Consider the following 25,790-nt stretch of genomic DNA (forward strand, 5'->3'; position numbering starts at 1 on the left):
AACAATCAAAATGGATTTATTCCACCAAGTAAGCATTTTGAATTTTGCCAAAAATGTGTGTTTCTTACCAAATAAAACATTTTCATCATGTCATCATACATGTTTACCCAGTTACCCATAATACACCATAAAACACACACAAAAATCAACTGCTATTATTTTGCATGATAAGTCGTGATATTTTTGGTTTATTTGGCCTCATTAGAAGCATTATCACTTTCAACTTCCTTTAATGCCATGTGAGCCAAGTTTTTTTGGATTTGATAACTATTTATCTATTTTGATCTATGATATCTTATTACTGGTAAGGCCTGGGGCCTCTCAGTAGGTCACTAGAGGTGAGGTGAGTTGTGGAACGGGTTCCCCCGTCTCCAACCCTCCTTGGGCTTCCCATCAGCGTCTCCATTGGGCTGGGAGGTCTGCGAATGGCGGCCCTATCTCCAATACTCAGTGAGGGGCTGGAGACAGAGGGCTTAGAGACTGCTAAAGGACTCGCAGGATCCAGCTTCACCATGGGTTTGGAGGGGAGGGACGCAAAAGAGACAGCAGAAGCACCACCAGGCTTAGAGCTGCTGCCACTTGGAGCCAAAAGTCTCCCACCATCTGAACCTGAAATTTCCATTTTTGGCTCACAACTTTGATCACCATCAGGGCTTCCCTGGAATGAAATCAACATACCACCCCACCCGATGCATTAATAAATGGAAAAGAAAGTTAAGCCTGCAGAGAGTAAATGAGGATAGGTCACATTAGTGGTTGTCTTAGCTTATTAGATCATGGATAAACTTACAATCTTTTTATTCTCAGTTTCACCTTCTGATGACCCTGAACTCTGAAAGCCACACAAAGAAGCATAGAAAGGTAATTTACCCGTCCCATGACAAATAATCTGCTGATTTTCACATTTTATGAGCAATATACCTTTTTCTTCTTCTTCTTCTTGTCCTTTTTGTCCTTTTTATTTTCCTTGCCGTTGTCACTGGAACTAGATGAACTTGATGAACTAGAGCTTGAATCCTGCACGAAGATGGAGCATACATACATACCCTATCATCCATTTTTTGAAAAACAAATTATTGAGCATAAATTTGTTATCTGTGAGCACACCTGAAATTACCTTCTTTTTCCCCTTCTTCTTTTTCTTCTTCTTGTCTTTCTTCTTCTTTTTCTTCTTCTTATCGTCATCACTGCTTGAAGAGTCCTTGATGGAAGTAAATGTGTTGGTGTATTGCTGTTTTTTTTTCTGAAGAATATGCTGTTTTACAAATACAGAATGCAATTTACCTTTTTCTTGTCTTTCTTTTTCTTTTTCTTCTTATTCTTCTTTTTCTTTTTTTTCTTATCATCATCACTAGAATCACTGGAAGAGTCAGAAGAAGAATCCTAAACAGAAAAACAAAGATCGTCATTCATGTGTTTTTGCAGGAATGTCACAGAGTACATTTGTGCTGTCCCATTTCAGGTTTCATTTTTCAGGATTTTTTTTTGAGCTTCTGGTTGTTTTTGATCTATGATTTTTAAAAATTCAAGTCAGGCCTCATATAATCAATGGATACCTAGAATGCAAATAAAAGGTGGAGTTTCTCACCTTCTTTTTCTTCTTCTTCTTATCCTTCTTCTTCTTCTTTTTCTTGTCTTTCTTTTTCTTCTTTTTCTAAAGAAAAAAAACCTTGATTAAGTGCAGCAATGACCTCTATTTGCTTTGTAAACCTGGTTGAGTGATCTCACCTTGTCATCATCACTATCAGAGGACGAGGAGGATGAGCCACAAGAGGTGCTATCATCAGAAGAGCTGGCCTTCTACAACAGGTATCAGTCAATTAGTCAAGAGTGCATCCTTGTTTAATTATCTTAATACTTTATCTACACTTGTTAGGCACCAAAAAGCAAATTGACAAAACAGATTGCTTTCATTTCAGTCAACTGTCTATTAGCATGAGGAGCGTGGCCTAAAACTTTAACTGTCAGCTCAAAAGAACAGTGGAAAGAGAACATCATGGCAAAAGATTTTTTGAATATGTTGTACCTTCTTCTTCTTCTTTGACTTCTTTTTCTTCTTCTTCTTCTTGTCATCCTCACTGTCGGAGGAGGAAGAAGAAGAAGAAGAAGACTTGGAATCCTGTAGAGAGAGAGAAAGAGGCAGACAGAGAGAGTGAGATAGAGAGAGAGTGACAGAGAGAGAGAGAGAGAGAGAGAGATGGGAATGACATTATACCATTAAACGCCACAAGTACAAACAATGCAACATACATAGAGACATAAAGTGATGTGACGACCCACCTTATCCTTCTTTTTCTTTTTCTTTTTCTTCTTGTCATCTTCGCTGTCTGATGAGGAGCTATCAGAGGATGAAGAAGAAGAGGAGCTGGAGCAGTCCTTTGTATGTAAATGAAACACAAATATGGACATTGATATCCACAAATATTGTTGTTATTATTGTCACTAAATAAATGCATTTTATACAAAATGAATTTATTTATGTGATATGATGTCATATTAATACAAATTCAATAATTGTCAAGTGCTTTGTAAACCTTCTTCTTCTTCTTTTTCTTCTTCTTCTCCTTCTTTTTCTTCTTTTCTTTTTTGTCATCATCACTGTCTGAAGACGAACCAGAATCCTGTTGGAAAACACAGAACATTTAAAAAAAAATCACATTTAAATTTGATCTTAATTGTTCTTTAATCTAACTTTACTATGTTGTACATGTTGCATCATTACAGAGTGGCGATAATTCAATATAAAAATTGTAATGCCCACAAAAAAGGCTACATTCTTCATTTGGTTTTAAGATTGTTTCAAGGCATTAATGCTATAGTGGTATGTACATCGCCTGATTACTTTTTTCTTCTTTAATTTCTTCTTCTTGCTCTCCCTCTCCTTTCCTCCTTCTCCCTCATCGTCACTGAGGTGGCCTTCCTCAATACCATCAGGAAATGCCTGCTTTCCCCCTGGTGGACAGAAAACATCATTACAACAACAAAATCAAAATATTTTTTATTTGTTTTTTTATTTTTCACTACAAGATCATATACACCAGTTTTTTTGACCCAGTGCAGCAATCCATTATTTTTTTCTTTCTTCGAAATCTTTCTGTTAAGCCAGAGTAGCACACATACCAGCCAACGCAGAGGACAGTTTCCCTTCTCCTGTTCCTTTAAGCTCTTTTTTGGCCTGTCATGACAAACAAGCAATACTTTTCTTTGCATGTGTGCATTTTTCTTTATTTGTGGGTACTGTATACAGTGAGTACGAATATTTTACCTCAGAATCTTCATCTTTCTTTTTATCTGCATCAGCACATGGTCCGGCAACCTCACCACCTACAGAGAGAAGAAAGGCCAACAATATTGCATCAACCTCATGGACCGATTTGGATGCAATGATGATTGTCTTCTCACTAAACGGGGGAACACTAACCAGCTGACAAAGCACTAGCACTTCTGAGCTCATTCTTTTCTTCATCCTGTGGAAAAAGCACAAATACAACCAGGCTTAGACTTACTGTATATACTGCACCTTGCATTTCCCAGACAAATAACGAATCACAAAAGGGTACAGAAATGTACTCACTACATGCACACATAACTACACACTCTTCTTTACACATCATAATCAAATCAGCCTACTGAGTGTATTTTACCTCTGCAGGGGAAAAAAGTTTGAATATAATTGATAAAAATATATGTAGGTCAGGTGTTAAGCCAGTGTAACTTTTCATACCATTCCCTTACAGGTCCTGACAGGTAGGGAACTTACTACCATTTTTTTCAGAAGGTATGTTCACTGTTGGGGAATCAGTGTTTTTCTTTATCACAAAGGGAATGCTGCTCAACAGTGACACATTAAGAAATTACATTTTAACCAGATATTGTTCATAGTGGATGTATATTGTAATAAAAACTAAGCATCACACAAAGCATCAAGAAAAACCTGACTCAGCATTCCTTCAATGAGTCAAATACCTTTAGAGGTTCACATGAAGAGCAGCTTTGTCTGTGCCCAAAAAACCTGCAAAATCATTTAAAAGCTATAGGCTTTGGAAAAGGAACAAGACAGGAATTATGACCTTTTTATCATCCTTCTTCTTCTTCTTCTTGTCCTTTTTCTTCCTCTTCTTTGTTTTTTTGTCATCATCACTTTCAGATGATGAAGATGATGATGAAGAGCTAGAATGCTGTGTCAATAGTAAAAATATGTTAATTCATAGATACAGAAAAAGCTTGTCATTCATGCAAAAATGTGTGCAACATTGTTGGATCGGAACCATAATGGATCGGACCATACAATAAATGATCAATAGTCATTTTAAATATGTGTGTACCTTGTACTAAATCCTCCCAGTGATAGTTTAAACAGTGAATAAAGAACTTTATGTATCAAGAAAAAATTGCTCTTTTGGATTAAGAAACTTTCAAATAACTTTACCCTTTTTTTGTCTTTCTTTTTTTTCTTCTTTTTCTTCTTGTCATCTTCGTTGTCAGAAGAGGATGACGAAGAGGATGAGCTATCTGAGGAAGAGGAGCTGGAGTCCTGTGAAAGGCAACCAAGCTAAAGAATTAACATATTAACTCTGATCAGTTGGATTTACAAAGATAGAACAGGCAGGCCTGACAGTCACTTAAGACATTCACAATATTTTATCAAACTGAGAACTTTTTTAAAACATCACACCTTCTTCTTCTTTTCCTTCTTCTTCTTTTTCTTCTTCTTCTTCTCCTTCTTCTTCTTCTTCTTTTCCTCGTCACTGTCACATGACGAACTCTCAGATGAGGAGGAAGAATCCTAGGACAGAGGAAGGAGGAAAATAACCAGTAAAAAGGTTAAAAATATGTTTCATATCTATGTTTCATTATTTTCATTCTATATATAATTTAGTGACTAGGCTAAAAACAAGTTTAATTCTAAAGTCTAAAGCTATATGTCATTGTATAAACTTTTGTATTGTGAGAAAATATGACATACCTTCTTTTTTTTCTTCTTCACCTTGTTCTTCTTCTTCTTCTTCTTATTTTTCTTGTCATCCTCATCATCTGATGAGCCAAAATCCTGAAGATACAGCAGGAAATTCTATAATGATGAGTTAATGGAAAAATAAGTTTATGAGGGGAACTTTTTTGAGTCTTACCTGGCTCACCTTCAGACCTTCAGCAGACTGTTGTTCCATTTGGCCATCGGGACCTAAAAGACATGAAATACAATAATAAGTAAATAATGTGTTAAATCAATCAAAATAGGTATATGTATCGTAAGCTAAGAGGCTTCATCAGTAATTGTTCAGATCACATATATAGATCACACATCACAGCTGCAGATTAGTATAGAAGGATCAATCATAAATTTCTGATTATTGTTTACAATAATTCTGCCAACGATTTCCAAAAATAAAACAGCTATCCAAGTTTTAAACTAAAATCAACTGACTGACATTTGAAATCTGAGTAATGGGGGTGCCGGTTTAGCTCAGCATTTAAAGCATGTACAGAGGCACAGTCCTCGATGAAGCTGCCCCAGGTTTGAATGTGACCCTCCGCCCTTTGCAGCTTGTCATCCCCTCTCTATCTTCCCTCATTTCTGACTCTATCCTATCCAATAAAAAACAGGCCAAAAAATAATCTTGAGAACTGAATGATGCTGCTGTAAACACAGAAATTTGTGGCCAATAAAAGTAAAATTAGAAATAAATAAATAAAATATCAAAAATATAGGCAGCAAAGGTGAAATCATTTTTCTAAAATGTTGGAATACAAAACCATAAAACAGTGCTCAATGCATATGTTAAAGCTGTGTTTCACTTACCAGCCTGAGATATGACAACACTGTCCCAAACGTACTCTTTCTTCTTATCCTTTTTCATCTTCTTCTTCTTTTTCTTCTTCTTGTCATCCTGCAAAGGAACATTGTTCCTTTTATAACAGTATATTATTTTTTATGGCCTTTTTTTGGGCAAGATTCTACTGTATGCCTGTTGGTACGTAAAGCTTATTTCCAAAGTGAGTGTTACATTTGCAAACCATGTCACCTATTATTCATACACTCAGAATTTTTTGTCTTGGGTCACTCCGGTAATTATCTGGTTAAACGTTCTTCCCATGTGTCAAAACTGAGTTATTGCCATGGCATCATGGACTCAATTTCAACCTTGGCCCTTTGCTGCATGTCAACCCCTCTCTTATTGCCTTCCCAGTGTGTATAGACTGTATACCATGGATCCAGGACCTAAGAGCCTCCACCCAGAGCTTGGGGTGAAAAGATTCCAGTGTTATTACTATGTACTGAGTCTGAGCAGAAGTGAACCAAAAGTTGGTAGCACTACTTTGGAATGCAACATTTCTTTTTGTCTTAAAAGCTTGCAAGTTCTGAGTCACACACTTTTCCAGAGTCCCTAGATTTTCTGACTATGCCATCAGAAAATTTGCAAGACCTCACACCATGATTGCAGTTACTTGGAGCCAAACAAAAAGGTCAAAAATGGTACTTAAGATGAATTATTATCATTATTATTTATTATTATTATTTTACACCTTAGTGACTCCTATATCAGTTGACCACCCCCCTCCTCAATAGTCAGAGGAATTAACGAGTGAAAAGTATTTACATAAACAAAACCATCAGGTCTACAATCTCCTTGAATTTTTCAAATACATATTTTTCCTTTAGCTGAAAGAATATTGAGAGCTGTCTATCAAGGTTCAGGTCCTTGCAAAATGATAAATGCAAACAATATATTTTCCTGTCACGAGTACTTCTCAGGTGTCAGTGGAAAAGTAAGTGACAACAGAAACTTGTGTGTGTCTTTTTGCAGCAAGACAGGAGTTGCACACAAGCAATAATTTTCTATTCCACTACGGGATTGTTGAGCAGCACCAATGCCATAACCAAAACTTACCTCACTGTCACTATCTGAACAGCTACTAGAGGAAGAAGAGGAGGAGGAGGAGGAGGAGGAGGAGGAGGAGGAGGAGGAAGTTGAGCTTGAATCCTGTTGAGAAAGAAGTGGGGAAGTTATTGTTTTATTCTGTGTACACAGTACAAGTTTAGTTTTACTCTCCTTTGGTGGTGAAAGTGAAGAATAAGAATCTAACCAAATTAGTCATTATACAAACACACTGGAGAGAGGCTTTGTTATTGCAGCTTAGAGAATGTGGTGTAGCTGGCAACAGAAGGGAGGGGCCCCCTCAACCATTCAGCAACACACAAAAGAAACTACACAAGCAACCACTTAACCAAAGCAACATTTGCAACCACACAGACACACCTATTCCAGCTACGCTGCAGAGGTAATCAGCATTTTAAACAAATTAATGCCATTCCTGTTTCTCTCTTGTTTGACTGACTGTTACTAGATACAGCCCTCATAGCTCATTTTATATAATCCAGAAGCCCGAACCCTGCAAAGCAGCCTTACATGTGAAGTTTCCAATCAAAACAATTCCCCAAGAAGCCACAGTATCAACTTGTGTAGTGAAGTGATTTAATCCTATTTGACACAAGATTACTGCCTGCTCTGTCGTAGATTAATCTAGTCTATCCAAGAGAGTAGGCCTATACTAAATAATGGCAAGAAAAAAAAACAGTTATGCTTTTTGAGACACATACTTTCGTCTTCTTCTTCTTTTTCAGCTTCTTTTTCTTCTTGTCTTTCTCGCCCAAACCCTCATCCTCGCTGTCCGAGGAGGACAGAGAGCTGTCAAATGAGTACAGCTCCTGGTAGTAGACAAATAGTAAAAGCATAGACTAGATAGATAGAAGAGATCTATTCACAATCTTTAGAGTCTAATATGATGAGAAGAATTACTGATAACTGATAACCATTACGGTGAGACTTGATGGTCTTTAATGCAATTCATTTTTTTAAAGAGATATTTCTGAATTTAAATATATTATTTTAAATGGTTCTTATGAATAACATTGACAAGAAATACCTTAAACACTTGGTTATAAGGTTATAAAAGTCCATGAATCTTATCGAATCTTATTGAAATAAATTTCTCCACTGCTCACCTTTCCATCTTCTGCTCCTGCAGGATGTCCGGATTGACTCTTGTCTCCCTCATCCTTGCCCACGTCTAAGGGCTCTGCAACCTTGGCAAAGGGCTGCAAACCTCCAGGAGGGGCCTCTGCTGGCTGCTGGACACCTGCAGGGCCTGCTTCACCTGGGGCTATACAGTACAGGTTGACAGGATTATAGTTGTTTGGCAGACAAGCACCAATTATTATGATTTATCTCTCTTTTTTAAAATATAGAATTGTCTAAACCCAGCTGATGAGTTGTCAGTATGTACCTATGGTATCATATGGTGCAACTTCAACCTATTTTATCATGCTCGTATCATTACAAGCAAGGGAGTTGGAAGGCTGTACTTCCTCATTTTCCCACTTCCTGAATTAGACAGCAAAGGGGAAATATAGAGAAAGAAAATCTTAGGTGCTAGATCAATACAACGATGCATTTGGATTGATGCTTTCAGATTGATGGCTTTTTGGTGCCCTTCCAGCAAACTCATTACAATAATTGTGAAACGTGTCACACCCTAAACAGTATAGGCTAATGCCATAAGACAAAGCCTTTGATTTGTGTTAAAGGGTTATTAGTTAGTGTACACAACACATCTATGAAACAATGTAAATTGGTCATTAGCTTTAACCCTGAAGCTGTTACCTATTACTCAAATGGGGCTTCTATCAAGCCAACACTCTCCAACTTAAAGAACTAAATAGCTTAACCATAGTCAAATAGGCAACAAACCTTTAGGGAGGGTGGACTCCATATTTGTCCAAACTTCTCCTCTGTCCAGGTATTCCTCTTACAGACGCACCTATGCGATTTTATGACAAGGGGTGTGTGTGGAGCTTGTGTTTTATGGGTGTAAAAACAGGAGTAGTGTGAAGGTAGGCAAAATAATAGACACTTCCCTTCACAAGTTTCAAAATTAAACCCACTTTCAAAGAAGACATTTAAAAATACTAAAAATATACCCACTATATATTCAACGTGTCAACTCCACTGGATTTATTAATTACCTTATTGTTCTTTGTGACACATCAATTAACAGATTGTATGCATATACACCACATTATTTTAAAACGTCTGTTTTATTTTGAAGGCAACAACGCCTTACACCTAATGTTCTGGCTGTTATATCTAAGGTGTGGGCCCTGCAAAACTAGTATGACTGGTTTACCTGTCCCAACATGTAATGCCTGTTTCACTGCATGTGTTTGCATAAACTTTACAGGAAAGGGGAACACATTCTGTAAGGGGTAAAAATTTATTTAACCGTTAGTAAAAATTGCAAAAATAGATATGCACTAATAATAATTAACACAAATTGCACATCTCAGAGGAATAAACTCTTTTGCCCTAAATTTCAAGCAGCTCATAAGTAATAGGCTATGTTTTGAACTGGGTAGTAGAGGATATGTGTTCCTTTTGTTTATAGGCAAATCGTCCCATCTTCAACAAATATAGGGATCTGAACACAGTTTTTGTCACAAAGCTGTTACGTCGCCCCCGCTCCTTTCCTCGGTAGGCTTTTACATAGTCACAATTTAAGTATTTTGTTCGTTTTAAGTTTCCGTAGTTTAACAGCTAAGTAAAGTTTGCCGTAAACAGCAGAGTTTCCGCATTATTCCGGAAATGGGATTTTATGCTCAAAATAAAGGTAAGACTGTTACAATATAAATCAGAAAGAAAATGTATAAACAAGACAAAAGCGTCAAACACTCGAGCTTACATAACTACAGAATACTCTATAACATACCTTATCGACTCATGAGGTTGGGAAAAAGATTTTAAAAATAACCAACAACAATCATTGTATTTTGAAATCCATAAACAGGACATTCGTTCAATATTATAGATCTTGACGGCTGTGTTTCACACACTTTCGAGGTAGCCTAGCTGTAGAAGGTTAAAACACTTTATATTATCATTTAATGCGTTTAATAATAGCCAACCTTTCTAATTCAACTGTATCATGCAAGAAAAAACTAACTTCACCCAACTTTTCCTTACCGATGACAATAGACACACGACACTGTCGGACGGTAATTTTTTAAACCGACATAAACACTCTATCATGGGACTTTGAAAGGAAGAAGGCTATTTGTATTTTTGGATTATATAAGGTAATTTCTTTGTTTGTTATTGAGTAGCATGGGGACCAAAGGGAAGATATGACCACTTGCTGAATGTTGGTCAAACTTGAAAGACTGATTTGTTGTCACCATGCCGAGCCAAACGTCGTCCCCTCCACTGCTGACAGTGACTCTACTTGTGGCGCTCTGGGTCAGATTGGGTCGGTGCGGTGTCCCAGAGTCCCGGGGGCCTCAATGTGACAATGGAAAGGTACAATTTGGGATTTGTTTTGTGTGTCGCTGTCTGTCAATGTGTCTGTAATCGCATTTCTAAGGATACAAGTTACATTCAATCAATGCAGGCGTTAAAACGCGCTCACTTCCCTTGTTTCTGTCTGTGGTAGTTGTCTTTGGATAGGGACCTGCCTGCGGGTGCTATTTACCGGGAGTGTCCAGTGACTTCTTGGCCAGAGTCCCCTCAGGTTACTATGAATACAACATACCGCATATTGATTAAATAAATCTTGTTGCATATTATCTTCATTCTCTCTCGCTCAGATGGGTGGGGTATGCTTATAGCAAATACTGTAATTGGTGCCAGGATTAAACAATGTTGGGAAAATTGAACATCCTGTTCTAATGGCATTGCTTAGGTTATAGTGTAAATCAGCGAAAAGGTTATAACAATAATAACAACAATAAAATTATATGAAATATAATTGTAAACATATTAATAATATGCCTGTCCTGGTTTCTCTATCAGCAGTTTAACCGGTGTTTTCTCTTTGTCTTATCTACTATACAGAGACTTCCCAGTATTATTGACACATTGTATGATCCTGAGGTGAGTAAATACTTTGCAGAGCACTTTTTTGAGACTTTCCCCAACCTTTGACCCCCAAAGACTAATGTAACATTGCTATTTCCTAAAATCAAAGTACAATAGGGTCTCAGTGACACATCCAAATTCAATTTTCCTAAATTTTCCGGTAATGCACTGAATAAACTGAAAGCTTTATACTCTTTTTCAATTTTACAAAGTCTTTGCTGATGTATTAAAATGTGGTAGTTGCAGACATAGTTTGATTTATATATAAATACATTTTATTTGATTTGTCTCTATTGCAGCCAGCCAACCAGATTTGCATGGGTAAATCTATTTCATACAACCATACCATTCCGAACAGGTAAGGCATTTTGGTCAGACTTATAGTACGTATGCTCTAGAGAGGTTGGGAGCTGCTTCTTTCAGCACTAGTCAGACACTGATAAATGACAAATTTTGTCAGAATAACCCACAGCAGTGTCCTTATTATCCTCATCTATTTGCGGTTTCTGTGCTACAGTATAGTTCTCAACCAATTTTGTCAGGTATATAAGGCCTGTTGACAATAATCAGATGTGTCTATATTTGTGTATGTATGTTGTAGTGGAGCGTACAGACCAGTCAGGGCTGAGAGTGGAGAGTACTTGTATTGTCCTCCTCAGCGCTGGCTCAATAACTTACACGTAAGTCACAACTTCAAACACACCTTGATGCTGCATCTGCCTCTGTCTCTACCAATTTGATTACCTTGTCTGCTAAGTTCAGTAAAAGAAAGAACTGAAATGTTTGTTCAGGGCGTTGGTAACAAGCTACTGAGACACAGACAGTGAACACAGTACCATACATTTGTATGAGAGAGAAAATGTTTTACCTTACTTTTGTAGCTAAGCCCCTTTTTCAAAAGATGCAACTATTTAATATTAGCATCAATTAAATTAAGAAAAAAAGTTTATTTTATATTATTTTTCCACCCATTTTATATTTTACCCCCAAATTTTTACTCATAATAGTAATGATTGATTAAGGTGTTGTGGTGCATTTATGGATGTTAGTTAATGCTTTACTATTTTTCATAAAGGTGCCACTGTTTAATAGTTGTTGATCAAAGCTAAGATTAATTCAGTCATAATAGACAATAGAAAACACATGTCCAAGTCTTCTAATTTGCCACTTAGCCCACTTTCCTTTCTGTAGTATTACCCTCGAGTGGACCTTCAGTAGCAGGGTAGAAGTAGGGATTAAACAAACATTAATGGGGGTTTTTTTATTGGTGGGGAGTAGGTTTTCTTTAGGAATCTTTGTAAGTTAATCAACATTATTAACGGGAAATTATTTACATTGTCATAAGCAGTTAGTTACCGAGTGTCATGAATTTTAGTAAAATCTAAATGGATGAAAAAATGGAGATGATGATAATTACGTTTGCTTGTATTGTCTCTTACAGCACGCAGCTATTGTTTTGCTCTACCATCCCTGTGTTCCTCTCCATGAGCGTCTACTTCTGTCTGTCCTGGCTCGATCCTGTCTGCCAGACTACATCATTACTCCCCATACACAGCTCAATAAACACACAGTGAGAAAAAACCCTTCACCTCTGTTGTGTGATCCATTAAAGGCAATAAGGGACGATAGACTCTTAGTATTTTTGTTCATTTGCTGAAATACTAAATTGTTACTCAGTACAGATTAATACCACTAATATGCCTATTTGGTATAATATGATTGTTATTTCAAATTTAAGGGTTTAACAACCTTTGTGTAAGTGTGAAATATTCTGAAACATAGCATTTAAGCAAGCTGTAATATAGGCTACCCTTTTTGTCCTTGTTAGCATTTATTAGAAAAAGCTGTCTCATCTTCTAAATAGGTTTTCTTTATGTATGCTGAGACAATCTGTCAAGAAATGCTGATTTGTCATACAACTGTTTTGTAAGCTGGGCTTAAGCCATGCCACTTTAGGCACACAGTAGCTGTGGAAAGATGTTCTCAAGACACAATGGTATTATTATTGGATATGGCTTTGAATAGAAAGGGCACTGGTATATTGTTAAAACTTTAATTAATTGTTTACAACCTTGTACATTTGATCTGAAATATGACCAGTTAAGTTGTACTGCCAGAGTTACAGGATACTATTGGAAAATATATTTTACATGCATTTTCCCTTTTATCTTTGGTGTGGATTATCAATTAGGGGATGTTTTTTTTATATTGTGCTTAACTTATTTCCTGTGTTCAGCCAATAGTCTTAGTGTCCTGGGGTCGCACCTTGGAGCTGTCAACCATGGCCACTTTAGATGTTTGTGTTTGGCTGGAGAGAACAACATCCACAAGAAGTACGATTGGTGATGTAAGCCAGAGCATGAACTATAACCTGTTGTTAACCTGGTCAGCTGAGAAGCACAGAGAGCAACCAGCATATTCAAAGGAACACCCTGCAAGAATTAAGGTAAGGAAACTTGACTGACAACTTTTCTGCTTTTACTTTTCTGCAGTCTATTTAGTTGTCTATTTAGTTGTCCTGTAGATGTATCTAAGTAGATGTTATTGTAATTTCCCAGGAGTCTCTGAGGCAATGCTGTGAGCAGACCATCTCTTCTCTGCTAAATGGAGTGATGGAACCAGAAGTAGAGTCAAACACAAAGAAGGAAAGTTTGAAACAACAAGTCAAAGTCAGGCACATTAGAGCTATTAGAGGGGGGAAAAAGAGTGATATGGATAAGAACGAGAAAGAAAACACAATAAAACGTGTTTCAAGGTTTTTGTCTAATCAAACCAACAGAACACACTTCAACAGGACAGTGGGAACCCTGAACTATATTAGCACACTTAGATCATCAGCAAATTCTCAGACAGAGAACAGGACTCTTGCATATGTGAGAGGTCCAAATGAAGCTCCTTCACAGCTTGAGATCCAAAACATAAATCAGAGCCTTAGACCAATGTCTACTGTTCCTTTGGGGTCAAATATGCCTGAGACTGCTCTCAGAACTGATTCTTTTGGATTTGGGGATCCTGAGTCTCAGAGAATCAGGCTAATGCTACCAACATCAGTACCACAGCCCAGTCCTAGGAATATTGGCACAAAACCCTTGGCTAGGTTGGATATTCTTGCAGCTAGTGTGAACAGTAAACGTAACCATACTGCCAGGCTTGAAACACTGGCCATCAGCTCAAAAGAAGTTACAAACTCAACCAAACAAAGAGATAAACACCCCATGAAAGACAACGCCTCCAAAATTAAACACTCTGACAAAGCCAACACAGCAGATGGCATGATGAAGGGTAATGAAGTAGTAGATGTTAAAGAGACTGAGTTGGAGCAGCGGCAAACACACAATGACACACACCCTCCCCACAAAAGTGAGAAGACTGGCTTTGATTCTGTTTCCAAATCCCAAACAGAGTCCCCTCCCCTTTCACAATTGTACCCACTGCCAGCCAGTAACCTGCCCAAACGCAATGACTGTGAGGGCTGCAAAAAAGGTGAACATTGTGAATGTACAAAGGACTCATTGGCTGAAGCCCAAGCCGCTTTTGTGAATAAGGGGTTGCCGAGGACTCCCAGGACAGACGAGGCAGTGTGGGCAGCAGCTGCACTTGGCTTCCTGCTGGTTCTCCTGACCCTTTCAGTGCTTCACACACGCCTGTACCGTCACTGGAGGACAACGCCGAGTCTTTACTGGCACGACCCAAAGCAGGACTACGACAGCGTGGCAGGTAGGTGGTTTGCACAGGGTTGAGGCACCAGATAGCTGTTTTGATCCTCTGAACAATCCTGTTAACTATTTTGATCATGTCAGGGGCCTCCGTAGCCTGTGCCTCAACTTTGCATCCAATATTATTTAGCTTTTTCAAGGTTTTAGATGATTCTACTATTTTATACATGCGGAACAATAAACATAGTTTAGAGATTACAAGGTGACTTTTATTTTCGTAAGCACTTTAATATTTTGTGCTTATCTGTTTGTATGTTTCTTCTAGATGTCATCCGCGGAAGGATACGAATTGCAAAGAGGAGGCAGAAAAGGAGCAGAAGACGGGAGTGTGTTCTTCTGCCAAGCTCCTCCAGCTCAGATGAAAATCCATAGAAAAATGAAGGAAATATCTGTAAGAATGTCAATAATGCATACAAGTCTCCCTGCATGTGGAAAAGGTGAAGAGTGGACTTGCAACAGATTCTCTGTCAATGTAATAGATTGTGAGAAACAAATTAGACCTGGCTTGTGCAAAATGGGTGCAACTTGTTATTAGAGCAGTATTGCAAATAATAACTCTATCACTACACTACCACATACCACTTGCCAGGACCACATAGCTTTTCAGGGGTCAGTGTGATTTTTCGGGTGGGGGCAACATTTCTCCTTGTAAAGGAAGCCATGGTTAGGAAAACAGTAAAAATGTTTTTCACCTTTCAAAATGAGTGTTGTCTTAAGAAAAGCCAGAGCACAAATGATTTCTTGACAAATTGCAAAAACAAAAAGACTCACAGATTTAGTCAAAAACTACTGTCCAAAAATAAAAACTGTTTTTTTACAACTACAATAATGAAACAATGCGATTTCATTTGAAGACAGAATGCTATTGTTGGGTGTATTCATCTTATCAAAACTACATACTTCTAGGGTCATTTGTTTTTTCTAGAACTTGTTAAAGAAAACAAAAGCTGCTGCACCAGCATTGAGGTCTTTATTAGTAAACTAAGATTAGTGGAGAACCAGCTCAACAAAGCAAAATAATAAAAATGTTTTTTTTTATTGCCAAGAAGGTTTGCACTTACAAGGTATTTGTCTTTGGTGCATTAAAGTAAACAGAAATAAAATAGAAAAAAAATAAGTAGTATAAATACAAAAGTATATTGTATAAAATATCCATTTCGTATTCAAAAATTATATAGCTATATAAAGTATTTTATTTTAGGAATGTACAGTATGTTGCTAAGGGACTGTGCAAACGTTTACTCTGTAAATTAAAGAGACAATGTGCAAAGAGCAGAGGTAGAAGTCCAGATGAGTGTTTCTGTAACAAATCGAGTCAGATGTAGTGACTTAATATAATTTTACAATAATGTGTCTGGGCTGAATAAGAGTCACAATGCTGGGACTGGGACCTTATTAAAGGCTTACCTTTAAGTGTACAAAGAAATTCCCCTGTTTACTGAATAAAAACCATTAAAATGATCAACAGATCAAAAATGTTAAGCTTTTAGATATTTATTATAAGACATATATAAAAACTATTCAGTAACTTACATTGTTGTTTTTGCATTCACTAATACATAGAAACGATTTCAGCCAGACAAACCTTTAGTCATGCTGATATTGGTTTATAAATTATGAATTTGCTGACTTTGTTTTTATGTGTTTGTCTTAAGATAAGATAAGAAAGTACTTTATTGATTCTCAGAGAGGAAATTCAGTTGTTGCAACAGCACAAAGACAAGAAGGCAAGAGCTGTACACAACTGGTATGCAAAAGTGACGTAAGTGACAATCTAAAGTGACATGGTATGGGATAAAGTGACATATGGGTAATAGCAGCAACATTTAGCAGTATGAAATGTTGCAGTATAAATAAGGTATTATAAAATCAAATAAATACAGTATGTTAAAGACAGTATGTATACGTATATAATGCAGTATGATATGGAATATAAAATCAATAACAGTGTATGTTACAGCAGCAGAAACAATATATCAGATGTAATGATAACCTTAATATAGTGCAGCAGTATGGAGGTAAGCAGTTGTATGAAGACATTACAGTATATGGCAAGTGTATTATTAAAGTCAGACCAGCAGAGGGACACTGAGGAGTGAAGATGACGAGAGTCACTGTCTGTTTGGGGGCTGTTCAGCAGGATGACAGTCTGTAGCTTCCACCACTGTCTGAGGGCAGTGGGCACAAAGGAGCGCCTGAAGCGCTCAGTTCTGCACCTGGGCTGCCACAGCTCATCATGGAGAGGGTGAGAGGGGTTGTCCAAGATGACTTTAATTTTGTCCTTCATCCTCTTCTCAGCCACTGACTCAAGAGTGTCCAGTTCAAGCCCAACCACAGAGCGGGCCTTCTTCACCAGCTTGTGGAGTCTGTTAGCCTCACCAACCTTGATGCCACCCCACCAGCACACCACAGCAAAGAACAGTGCGCTGGCCACTATAGACTGGTAGAAGGTCTTCAGGAGTCTCTTCAGGAAGAACAGCCTGCTCCGTGCCTTCCTGAAGGTGGCGTCAGGGTTGTGGGACCAGTTCAGTTTGCCATTGATTTGGACTCCAAGGTGCTTGTGTGAGTCCACCCTCTCCACTTCCTCCCCCTGGATGATGACTGGGGCAGGGGGCTTCCTGTTCCTTCGATAGTCCACCACCAGCTCCTTGGTCTTGCTGATGTTGAGCTTCAGGTGGTTGCTGTTGCACCATGCGATGAAGCTCTCTACCAGTCCTCTGTACTCTTCCTCATCATCATCGGTGATGCATCCAACAATGGAGGAGTCGTCGGAAAACATGAAGTCGTCAGAAAACTTCCTGTCCTTACATGCAAAAGATATGTAGCTATACACATTTTTCCCCTACAAAAGTGATAAAATGTACAATAAAAGACTACATGCAAAAGACCCAAGACAACAACTTGTTTTACTATTTTATTACAAATGTACAGCTTATGAGTTTCCATTACAATTGACCTTTTAAGTCACTGTTTTCTCCACTTTTATACAGTTTTAAAAGTCTTCTGAAAAGAAATCTTCTGTCACTCATCTTCCACAATGTAAAGCTGTGGGACAGCAGCAGTACAGGCTACAGTGAACTGCCAGTGGCTGAGTAGTGTGTTTGTGTGTGTATAATTAATTGTCTGCTAATTTAATGTTTGTACTTGTACAAGGCTTGCTCCAACTGATACGTTCAGAATGTGTGTGTTTTAATGTCAGAAAAATATGTGCTGATTTTGCGACTTGATAAAGGTGTAAAAAAGTGCGTTGGACATGAACACCCAGAAGCTTTAACATTCACACTGGAGGCACCATATGTGTCTACTTACTCGGGCATGACAAGGTCATTTGCATTTTAGACCTTCCTCCTGCCATTTTGAGATGACTGTATGTAGTGCTAAACCGAAGAGGGCTTCAGACCTTTTCTACTGACCCATTCCGAATGTAACTTTGCATGCTGCACCTAATGTACTTGGACTGGGACCTTATGAAGAGTTTAGTACATAACATAGATCCTACCTCACCCAGCTGGTGTTTGAAAATAGTGCAACTTTTGACCACACTGTTGAGTAATCACCTACATCTAACAGTTGTTCTCACTCTTCACTCCCTGTTGATTCTAGTAGGATCATTAATATGTACAATATAACTACATAAGGGAGTAATACCACAGCATACTCACAAGACGTAAAATATGTACAAATACATTAGTTTCAAGACTTAAGAGCCTATTGAAGGTTTGGTGAATAGATCCTAAAGCCTGAAGCCTACTTAGGCCAACAAAGAGAAAAAAATATCTCGCAGACAAAACCCTAACAAGTAGAATCATATAAAACATATCATGAAAATACATGTTTATATAAATGGCTCCATTTCATAAACTTGGGAAATCATGATTAAAGGGACAAGCTTTTCTACTGCCCCATAGTGCATGTGTGTAAAGGGAGACTTGCCGTTGTTTCAGCAGTCAGCACTTTACAGCACACTGTAACTTAGACAAATAGACAGGAAATAATGATGTAGATGTACAAAGGCATTTGATATTAAACAAGGATGTGCTTTCCCTTGACAGGGAACAAACTGGGAAAAATCATCTTGCTTCACAGCAAAAATAAACAATGGATTGATTGTGAAACGATCCACTGGTTCTGCTAAATTAAAGAATTTATAAGATAAATCCAAAAAAGACAGCTGAGGGTACCTTAAAAGTATTGTAATCAAGGTCTTGTCAAAACGCGCCAGGTTTACCTCTGTACGGTATGAAGGAAAATCCAAAACAAAAAACTATCTCTCTCCCCTTTGGCAACTGTTCAACCCCTTGGCCACAGGATATATAGCAACATGTAAAAATTCTCAATTGTCACCCAGAAAAGTAGTGCTTAACAAATTTTGAGGACCATTCACAGGTTATTTCTATGACTATGTGTGTGCAAATTTACCTAAATCCCAGCAAGAGGTTGTACAAATACTCACCGCCTTTCTCCCTATATCTGTAAATGAGATTCATATTTTAAACAATAAAATACACAAACATAAACAAATAAATCAAAAGGACAGTCAGTAAAAATATCAATATAAAAAAACAGGCATGATAAACAATACATCACAATAACTCCAGTGTAAGTGTTTTGTTTGTGTAAGTCATACATTTTCTCCCCAGAGGTGCAGAGCAAACCAATCTGCATATTCAAAATTAAAACAAAAAAAGAAGAGAGAGGAAGGAAATTAAAACATGCCAGATCATGCTGTGTACCAACAATAACATTGGGTGACAAGTCAGAGAAAAAGCTAGAGTCCCTGCATATGTTTGGGATCTTGAGTTGGTGGTTGGGTCACAGGGGGTCTCTTGTTCTGCACTGCAAACTCATTATGTATGAGACGTTATAGGAGACAGAGGGGATCAGGACGGTTGGCAAGAGACAGGGAAGAGGAGCAGGCCACAGAAAAAAGGAAAGGGGAAATGTCCTGAGTCCTCACTGGACGAAGGGACGGAGACGGTGTGGTTGTATGTCATGGTTGGTCCACCTACTTCCCTCGCTCATAGTATATACTTCTTCCCTCCCTAGTTCAGGTACACCGGGAGAGGGAGGGCTGACGAGTGACAGGTAAGAATAAATAAAGCAGTAACATCTTAAGATCCAGTTCACTTTACATCAACATTGTATTTGTATTTCCTGTATGCATCACAGTTTAAGCGGAATATTATACACATTTGACTCCAACAGTTTCTTTAGTTTGCAGCAAGCATGTTGGATCCTCCCTCTTGTTCTTCTGTACTTTCATTTCCACACTTTCCCCTTTTCCTCTTTACTGTGGTGTTGCGTCTTAGAAATCATTTCTCTTGGCTTCCATCTGATTTCTTTTCCAAGCATATTTCGAACTTTCCTTTCCTAATTGTGCCCATCATCGTCATTTCCTCTCCCTCCCTCATTCTCCCATCTATAATTTGATCATAATTTCCCCATTTCTTCCTTACCTAAAAGCCCCTCCCATCCCGCTAAGCCCAGCCATGCATTGATGCATTCTCACTCTCTTCCCTCTCCATCTGTCAATGCATCTGTTGCATCACTGTTTCTTCTCCCGAGTGGTGATGGTGACCAGTTGCTTGGCCGCCTTGGCGATGTCGTAGGCGCATTGGATGACCTGTTGAGTGAGGAGTTGGTAGTCCACTGCAGGTGCCCCAGGCTCCGAGGGAGCTGCCTTACGGCACTCCAACTGCAGCCGCGAGGCACTGGAAGCCAACAGGCGGAGGGAGCAGTGGACTGCATCCAATGCTGGGCGCTATAAAGAAATGAAGAGAGTCAAAACAACAAAAAAGGAATTAAAAGAGGCACCAGTAGAAAGAACTGTAACATAAGCAAAAGGAACTTACTTTGGGGAAGAGTGAGGCCATCTCAGTGACTGCAGAATGGATCTTCTCAGAACATGGAACAAAGCTTAAGAGATGAGAAATGTGATATTTGAATTAGTAGCTGACAAGATAATTGAGGAATTAAGGTTGTCTGTTAAAAAATAATGCTTTGGGCTACTCTTGACACATTTTGTAATGTAAGGGTGCTTTTTTACAAGTCTGTTTGTTTGATCCGAATCAAAGACCAAATTGTTAAAATATTGCATTTTTCCTAAAGTTTGGTTTGTGTTCACAAGGCAGCTTTTACCAGTAAACCAAGAGTTTTGATGTGCGAGGAAACTGCTCTCTGATTGGTCTGAATTTCCACTTGGGAAAACTCCCTGAAGTAAACAAAGAGGGAAAGCACACTGCTCTATCACGCTCAACACGATCACAGCTTTATGTTTTGTTTTGTTTTTTTACTTTTAACTGACATTGTTCCACTGTTTGATCAGTTCCATTCTCCTTTAGTATGCCTCTGTGTTCTTGTACATTTCCACAAGCATTTTAGAAATTGTTTTGACCAGCCCATATTTGTATTTCCTCGTCGCCCCCCATGTCTGTCCTCTACTCATTGTGCTGCTTGGCTGCGTGTCTGGCCAGTGTCAGCACCCGTTAACAACCCACGATGCATAGTGTTTTGGTTTGCTTCCTGTACACCTGAATTGAACTGGACCGTGGATCTTGGAAACGGACCGAGACCTGTCTTTTCAAGCGGACCATGGTTCGGTTGTTTGGTCCGCACCAGAGTTTGATTGCGTTTTCACACCTGTCCAAACGAAACAGACTTTCGTGTGACAGCACCGTAAGTAAACTAACCATGCCACGATTGCAAAACTTCTAACAGTGGTCATTCTTTGATACTGAGCTGGATAGCAATCCATTCCACAATAAACAAATGTTTTCAACTGGTGCAGCTCTTAATGAAGGTGTATGAATGTGACACAATTTCTAACAGAAAAATAAATAAATACAATTCTGGCACTAGGTGTTCCTGTGACTTTTCAATCTGTGATCCAATCAAGATGATCACTTGATATCATTAGTAGTGTAGTGTTCAGTCTTAGACAGCAAATGTTTTAGTGTAACTTTTAACCATCCTGAGGGTGACTTACCTGTCGTGTTTGAACTCCTGAGCGGCCCTTAGCAGCTCCTGGATGTTCTTGGTCACCTGCTCAGTCTTCAGTATGACATCCTCTGTGCAGGGCAGGGTGGGATCCGGCTCCCCCGCCTCTCCACCTCCTCCCTCCTCAGACTCCCCACGACCTTCCTCTTCACTGCTGCGGCCCATACTGACATGAAAAACACAAAACTTTACTTTTATCAACAACTTTAACGAGATCAGAGAGGTTGAGCTATTGAGCCCATTCCTGGGCATGTGGACATGGCCCTCCCCACAACACACTTGGTGAGGTTGATGCAGTGGTCAGTAATGACACATTTCCTCCCACTGGTAAAGCAGCCTGTAGTTCAGCCTGATAAGCCAGGAGTAAAGAGGATGCAACCACCTTTATTCCATGACAAAACGAGACAGTGATGGGTTAAAAATACAGTAGATCGTTGATAATAAAAACTGAGGAAACGTATGATTTGACAAGTGAATGTTATTGTTATTGTTATTATTGTTATTTATATATTTTCACAAGACCAGACGAAAACTAAAATGTTATGTGGTGGGCTGTTGGACATTTAAAAACTAGATATTTTCCCCCACCATGCGTCTAATCTGTCTGTCAAAATTCAAGTAGTATACTTCTGTAATTGGTTGAATTGGTGAGGGGTGTGTGGAGATCCCTATGAATCCAACCTAGCTATGCAGGTGCAGGTGATGATGTCCTGAAGTGGCAGCTTGACAATAACATGATGGGATCCACGCAAACGAAGGGCTATACTTTGTTCAACATACCCAGGCTTTCTTTAAGTAAGATGGCTCAACAAAGCCTCAAGCACCAGTTAAGGATAACAGGTATCACGAAGGTGATTATGAACTTTCTCTGTTAACCCAGGCTTTCTGCTTAGGCTGGTTGCATGATCACAGAAAAAGGTCATTTGACACTTCTTCCACACAACAAGCAGCGATCATCGGCTGTTTGCTTCAGTCAGACTATTTAATTAGAAGGGATGCAAGCTGCAAAAAGGCAAGAGAGGAATGTGCAATATGTGCTACTGTAACTGCACAACTTTGTTCTGTGGCTTTACATGGGTAACGTTACATTTGAAAAGTTTCCATAAACACATATAACCTCAGCACAGGATCTATATTGCCCGTGGATTGTCAGGAACATCGTCAGGAAATAATTAATGAAAGTACAGTTAAGCCAATAGTCTCTTTAACAGTAGTTAGGAGTTAGGCGGAGTTAGGAGATAAGGCTTTCCGATTTATAAGCGAGAGGAGGTGTTGTTGGTGACCTGATGACGCTGCATCATCCCCTTTGTAGGTAGAGGATGTCCCTCTTTTTAATACAGCTGTCACAACTGCCAGCCAATGTGGCTGGCATTATGGTATTGGGATTCTGAGGACTAAGCAGATGGGTGTATCCAAATGGTGAGATACCAAACGAAGGTTTTATTCTAATCAGTATATGTGATTCTCTTTCAGCCATTTTTTTGTGTACAGTGACTAGCTGTGGGTCTGACCTTAGCGACAGGTCGTACATTTGTGTGTTGTCATAGTCACTGTCAGTGCCACTGCCATGCTTCTCTGGTTTGGGGACCTGCAGAGGAAAACACAACATGAACATGCTCCATCAGCCAATTGCAACCATCTCATTAAAATAATTTACATTTACTGACGTAATTTTTGAACGAGCTTGGCGCTTCAACCAATCAACCTGAAACTTGGTCAGTGCACGGAAAACAGAGGTATATACAACTGTTATTCAAAAGTGACAATCTAAAGTGACATGTATGGTTAATGGCAGCAACATTTTAGCAGTATGAAACAATACAGTATGATATGAGGTATAAGATACAGTACAGTATACGGTGCATATAAAAGTGTATATGTATAATGTTGTATGCTATGGAATATTAAGTGAGTACTAAAAAGTAAGGTAAGATTGCAATAATATGGAATTAGTATATTATGATATAATTAATGTAGTACAATATAATATACAGTAGGTGTTCAATCAATCAAATAACAATAATAATAATGTTAATAATACTATTATAATGATGTACGTATATTACAGAAGTAAATATAACTCTATATTTATATTATAACATTTGTATCATATAATAATTTATAAATATAGTATACATAATTTAATCTGATCCAACTTTCACGTTTGATAGGAATCCAGCCCTGAACACATCTATAGGACAAAATTAGGACACCCCATTAAATATTCAGTTCTTTATTAAGAAATGTTCACATACCGACGTCTAATCTTGTTTTTATTTATCTCTGGGAAAGAAAGTTATTTAATTGCAGCTAAACAACAAGAATTAACCTTGATTTACTCATTAAACAAAAGATAACAACAAAAATGCGTATTCTAACTGAGGAAAAAGTTAGGACACCCTACCCCCTAATAGCTAGTATTATGCCCTTTGGCTGAAATAGTGAGTCGCTTCTTGTAGCCATCCACCAGTCTCTGACATCGGTCTGAGGAAAGTTTGCCCCACTCTTCAACGCAGAATTCTTTCAGCTGTGAGATGTTTGAGAGGTTTCTTGCATGTACAGTCTGTTTCAAGTCACCCCACAGCATCTCAATGGGATTAAGATCTGGGCTTTGACACGGCCATTCCAGGACTCTCCATTTCTTAGTTTTCAGCCAGTCCCTGGTGGATTTACTGGTATGTTTTGGGTCATTGTCATGTTGCAGGGTCCAGTTCCTCTTCAGCTTTAATTTTATTTTGCAGATGATCTCACATGTTCCTCAAGCACCCTCTGATATACGGTAGAATTAATGGTGGATTCTATGATGGTGAGCTGGCCAGGTCCTGCTGCAGCAAAGCATACCCAAACCATGACACTTCCACCTCCATGCCTCACAGTTGGTATGAGGTTCTTTTCCTTGAATGCTGTATATGGTACGCCAAACATGTCCTCTGTTCTGGTGTCCAAATAATTTAATTTTAGACTCATCTGTCCAAAGAACATTATTCCAGAAGTCCTGGTCTTTGTCTATGTTCTCTCTGGCAAACTTCATTCTGGCCTTTATGTTTTTCTTAGAGAGCAAAGGTTTCCTCCTTGCACACCTCCCATGAAAGTTAAACTTGTGTAGTCTCTTTCTGATTGTAGAGGCATGCACTTTCACATCAACAGTAGCAAGAGCCTGCTGTAGGTCCCGTGATGACATTTTAGGAGTTTTTGGTGACTAAATTTAGCATCTTGCGGTCTGCTCTCGGGGTGAACTTGCTTGGACGGCCAGACCTGGGCATGTTGGCAGTTGTTTTGAATGTCCTCCACCTATAGACTATTTCCCGGACAGTGGAATGGCTGATGTCAAATTTTATTGAGATCATTTTAAATCCCTTACCAGACTCATAAGCTGCTACAATCTTCTTTCTGAAGGCCTCAGACAGCTCTTTTGATCTCACCACGGTCTTCACCTCACTTCAACAGTCAGGAGCACACCAAACTAAATGTCTGAGGTTTAAATAGGGCAAGCCTTCTTCAAAATGCTGAATAACGATGTTCTAATCATGTGCACCTGATGTGATACACCTGTGTGTAATTTTAGCCATTTTAAGTGGGAATAAATGTGGGGATGTCCTAATTTATTCCTCACCAGAAATTGAATTCTTTTTAAAATTATATTTTACTGAAAGTTTTAAAAAGTCTTCAGTTTTAATTGTTTAGTTATATTACTTGAATCTCTCAGTATTGTTGAAATTGTTATTGTCCAAATGTAAAAATGTAAAAAAACAACAACACTTCTTTCATAGGATGTCCTAATTTTTGCACATGACTATACATGCTAAGTTAGCCATTTAGATTTTATTTGTGAAAGTGCCTTTTAGATCATTTACAAGACTCATAACTTCAGCAAACTCCTCAACTACTCAAGATTTATTCAATTCAGCTGAAGCTTGGTCAGCTTATAGAAAAGACATTGATAATCGATGCCCTGGTGCCACATAGTGGACATGGGAAGTGATCTGAAACTCATTCATGCGGTGTCCTAAATGTGAAAAAATTCATATCCATGTAAGCTGTGTGGTCCTTGCCTCGTCGGCGGCACAACCCACAGCTGCCCAACACCCTGATGTGCACTGAGGTGAAAGGGCCCATTCAACGTTGCTTGCAGCTTAAGTTGTAGTTGCTTCTTTATAAAAAATGAAAT

At 38.5% G+C, this 25,790-nt stretch overlaps 3 protein-coding genes across 11 annotated transcripts in view; 1 reads left to right on the plus strand and 2 right to left on the minus strand.

Moving 5' to 3' along the window:
- LOC138596987 (cylicin-2) lies at positions 1 to 8,854 on the minus strand. 3 transcript variants are annotated; one of them, XM_069668487.1, is made up of 24 exons: positions 8,751 to 8,854; positions 8,006 to 8,163; positions 7,601 to 7,708; positions 6,891 to 6,983; positions 5,801 to 5,888; positions 5,139 to 5,182; positions 4,967 to 5,050; positions 4,676 to 4,786; positions 4,430 to 4,534; positions 4,071 to 4,178; positions 3,422 to 3,467; positions 3,266 to 3,324; positions 3,121 to 3,175; positions 2,843 to 2,952; positions 2,535 to 2,621; positions 2,281 to 2,376; positions 2,027 to 2,119; positions 1,729 to 1,800; positions 1,589 to 1,654; positions 1,285 to 1,383; positions 1,118 to 1,201; positions 922 to 1,017; positions 791 to 832; positions 1 to 658 (listed from the first exon to the last, which is right to left on the minus strand). In XM_069668487.1, exons 1-24 carry the CDS (start codon positions 8,770 to 8,772, stop codon positions 299 to 301), a joined length of 2,286 nt encoding a protein of 761 aa, XP_069524588.1. In that variant the 5' UTR covers positions 8,773 to 8,854; the 3' UTR covers positions 1 to 298. The 3 variants fall into 3 exon arrangements, with proteins under 3 accessions (XP_069524588.1, XP_069524586.1, XP_069524585.1); XM_069668485.1 differs by having other exon boundaries at positions 1,729 to 1,797; positions 5,130 to 5,182; XM_069668484.1 differs by having other exon boundaries at positions 5,130 to 5,182.
- A 1,032-nt stretch (positions 8,855 to 9,886) lies between these two features.
- On the plus strand, positions 9,887 to 17,490 carry tp53i13 (tumor protein p53 inducible protein 13). 3 transcript variants are annotated; one of them, XM_069668836.1, is made up of 10 exons: positions 9,887 to 10,352; positions 10,486 to 10,563; positions 10,887 to 10,925; positions 11,210 to 11,268; positions 11,512 to 11,590; positions 12,352 to 12,480; positions 13,147 to 13,356; positions 13,469 to 14,627; positions 14,892 to 15,017; positions 16,925 to 17,490. In XM_069668836.1, the coding sequence occupies exons 1-9, from the start codon at positions 10,233 to 10,235 to the stop codon at positions 14,996 to 14,998; spliced, it is 1,980 nt and encodes a 659-aa protein (XP_069524937.1). In that variant the 5' UTR covers positions 9,887 to 10,232; the 3' UTR covers positions 14,999 to 15,017; positions 16,925 to 17,490. The 3 variants fall into 3 exon arrangements, with proteins under 3 accessions (XP_069524937.1, XP_069524936.1, XP_069524935.1); XM_069668835.1 differs by lacking the exon at positions 16,925 to 17,490 and having other exon boundaries at positions 9,887 to 10,051; positions 10,160 to 10,352; positions 14,892 to 16,086; XM_069668834.1 differs by lacking the exon at positions 16,925 to 17,490 and having other exon boundaries at positions 14,892 to 16,086.
- Positions 17,491 to 17,527: 37 nt separating this feature from the next.
- The window catches only part of git1 (G protein-coupled receptor kinase interacting ArfGAP 1), a 30,379-nt gene continuing 22,116 nt past the window's right edge, over positions 17,528 to 25,790 (minus strand). For 4 of the 5 annotated variants that reach the window (XM_069668109.1, XM_069668112.1, XM_069668110.1 and 1 more), the window contains 4 exons: positions 23,134 to 23,210; positions 21,612 to 21,788; positions 20,479 to 20,542; positions 17,528 to 20,387 (listed from right to left, as the gene is read on the minus strand). In XM_069668109.1, the coding sequence (XP_069524210.1) occupies positions 20,172 to 20,387; positions 20,479 to 20,542; positions 21,612 to 21,788; positions 23,134 to 23,210 (534 nt within the window). In that variant the 3' untranslated portion in view covers positions 17,528 to 20,171. The remainder of the gene's footprint in view (positions 20,388 to 20,478; positions 20,543 to 21,611; positions 21,789 to 23,133; positions 23,211 to 25,790) is intronic. The other variant, XM_069668111.1, reaches the window with a different exon arrangement.

This window comes from Semicossyphus pulcher, unplaced genomic scaffold, assembly GCF_022749685.1.
Source record: "Semicossyphus pulcher isolate SPU_LCO1_2020_fin unplaced genomic scaffold, fSemPul1.0.p SCAF_19, whole genome shotgun sequence".
Taxonomy (NCBI): Eukaryota; Metazoa; Chordata; class Actinopteri; order Labriformes; family Labridae; genus Semicossyphus; species Semicossyphus pulcher.

Excerpts from the sequence above, each read along its gene's own strand:
- LOC138596987 (XM_069668484.1), bottom strand. The coding sequence starts at position 8,772 with ATGGAGTCCACCCTCCCTAAAG. Across the intron at positions 4,535-4,675 it reads AGAAGGAAAAGAAGAAGAAG|GACTCCAGCTCCTCTTCCTC; the intron begins GTGTGATGTTTT and ends TGCCTTTCACAG. Across the intron at positions 2,953-3,120 it reads ACTGTCCTCTGCGTTGGCTG|GGGGAAAGCAGGCATTTCCT; the intron begins GTATGTGTGCTA and ends TCTGTCCACCAG.
- tp53i13 (XM_069668836.1), top strand. The coding sequence starts at position 10,233 with ATGCCGAGCCAAACGTCGTCCCCTCCACTGCTGACAGTGACTCTACTT. Across the intron at positions 10,564-10,886 it reads CTTGGCCAGAGTCCCCTCAG|AGACTTCCCAGTATTATTGA; the intron begins GTTACTATGAAT and ends TCTACTATACAG. Across the intron at positions 10,926-11,209 it reads ACACATTGTATGATCCTGAG|CCAGCCAACCAGATTTGCAT; the intron begins GTGAGTAAATAC and ends TCTCTATTGCAG.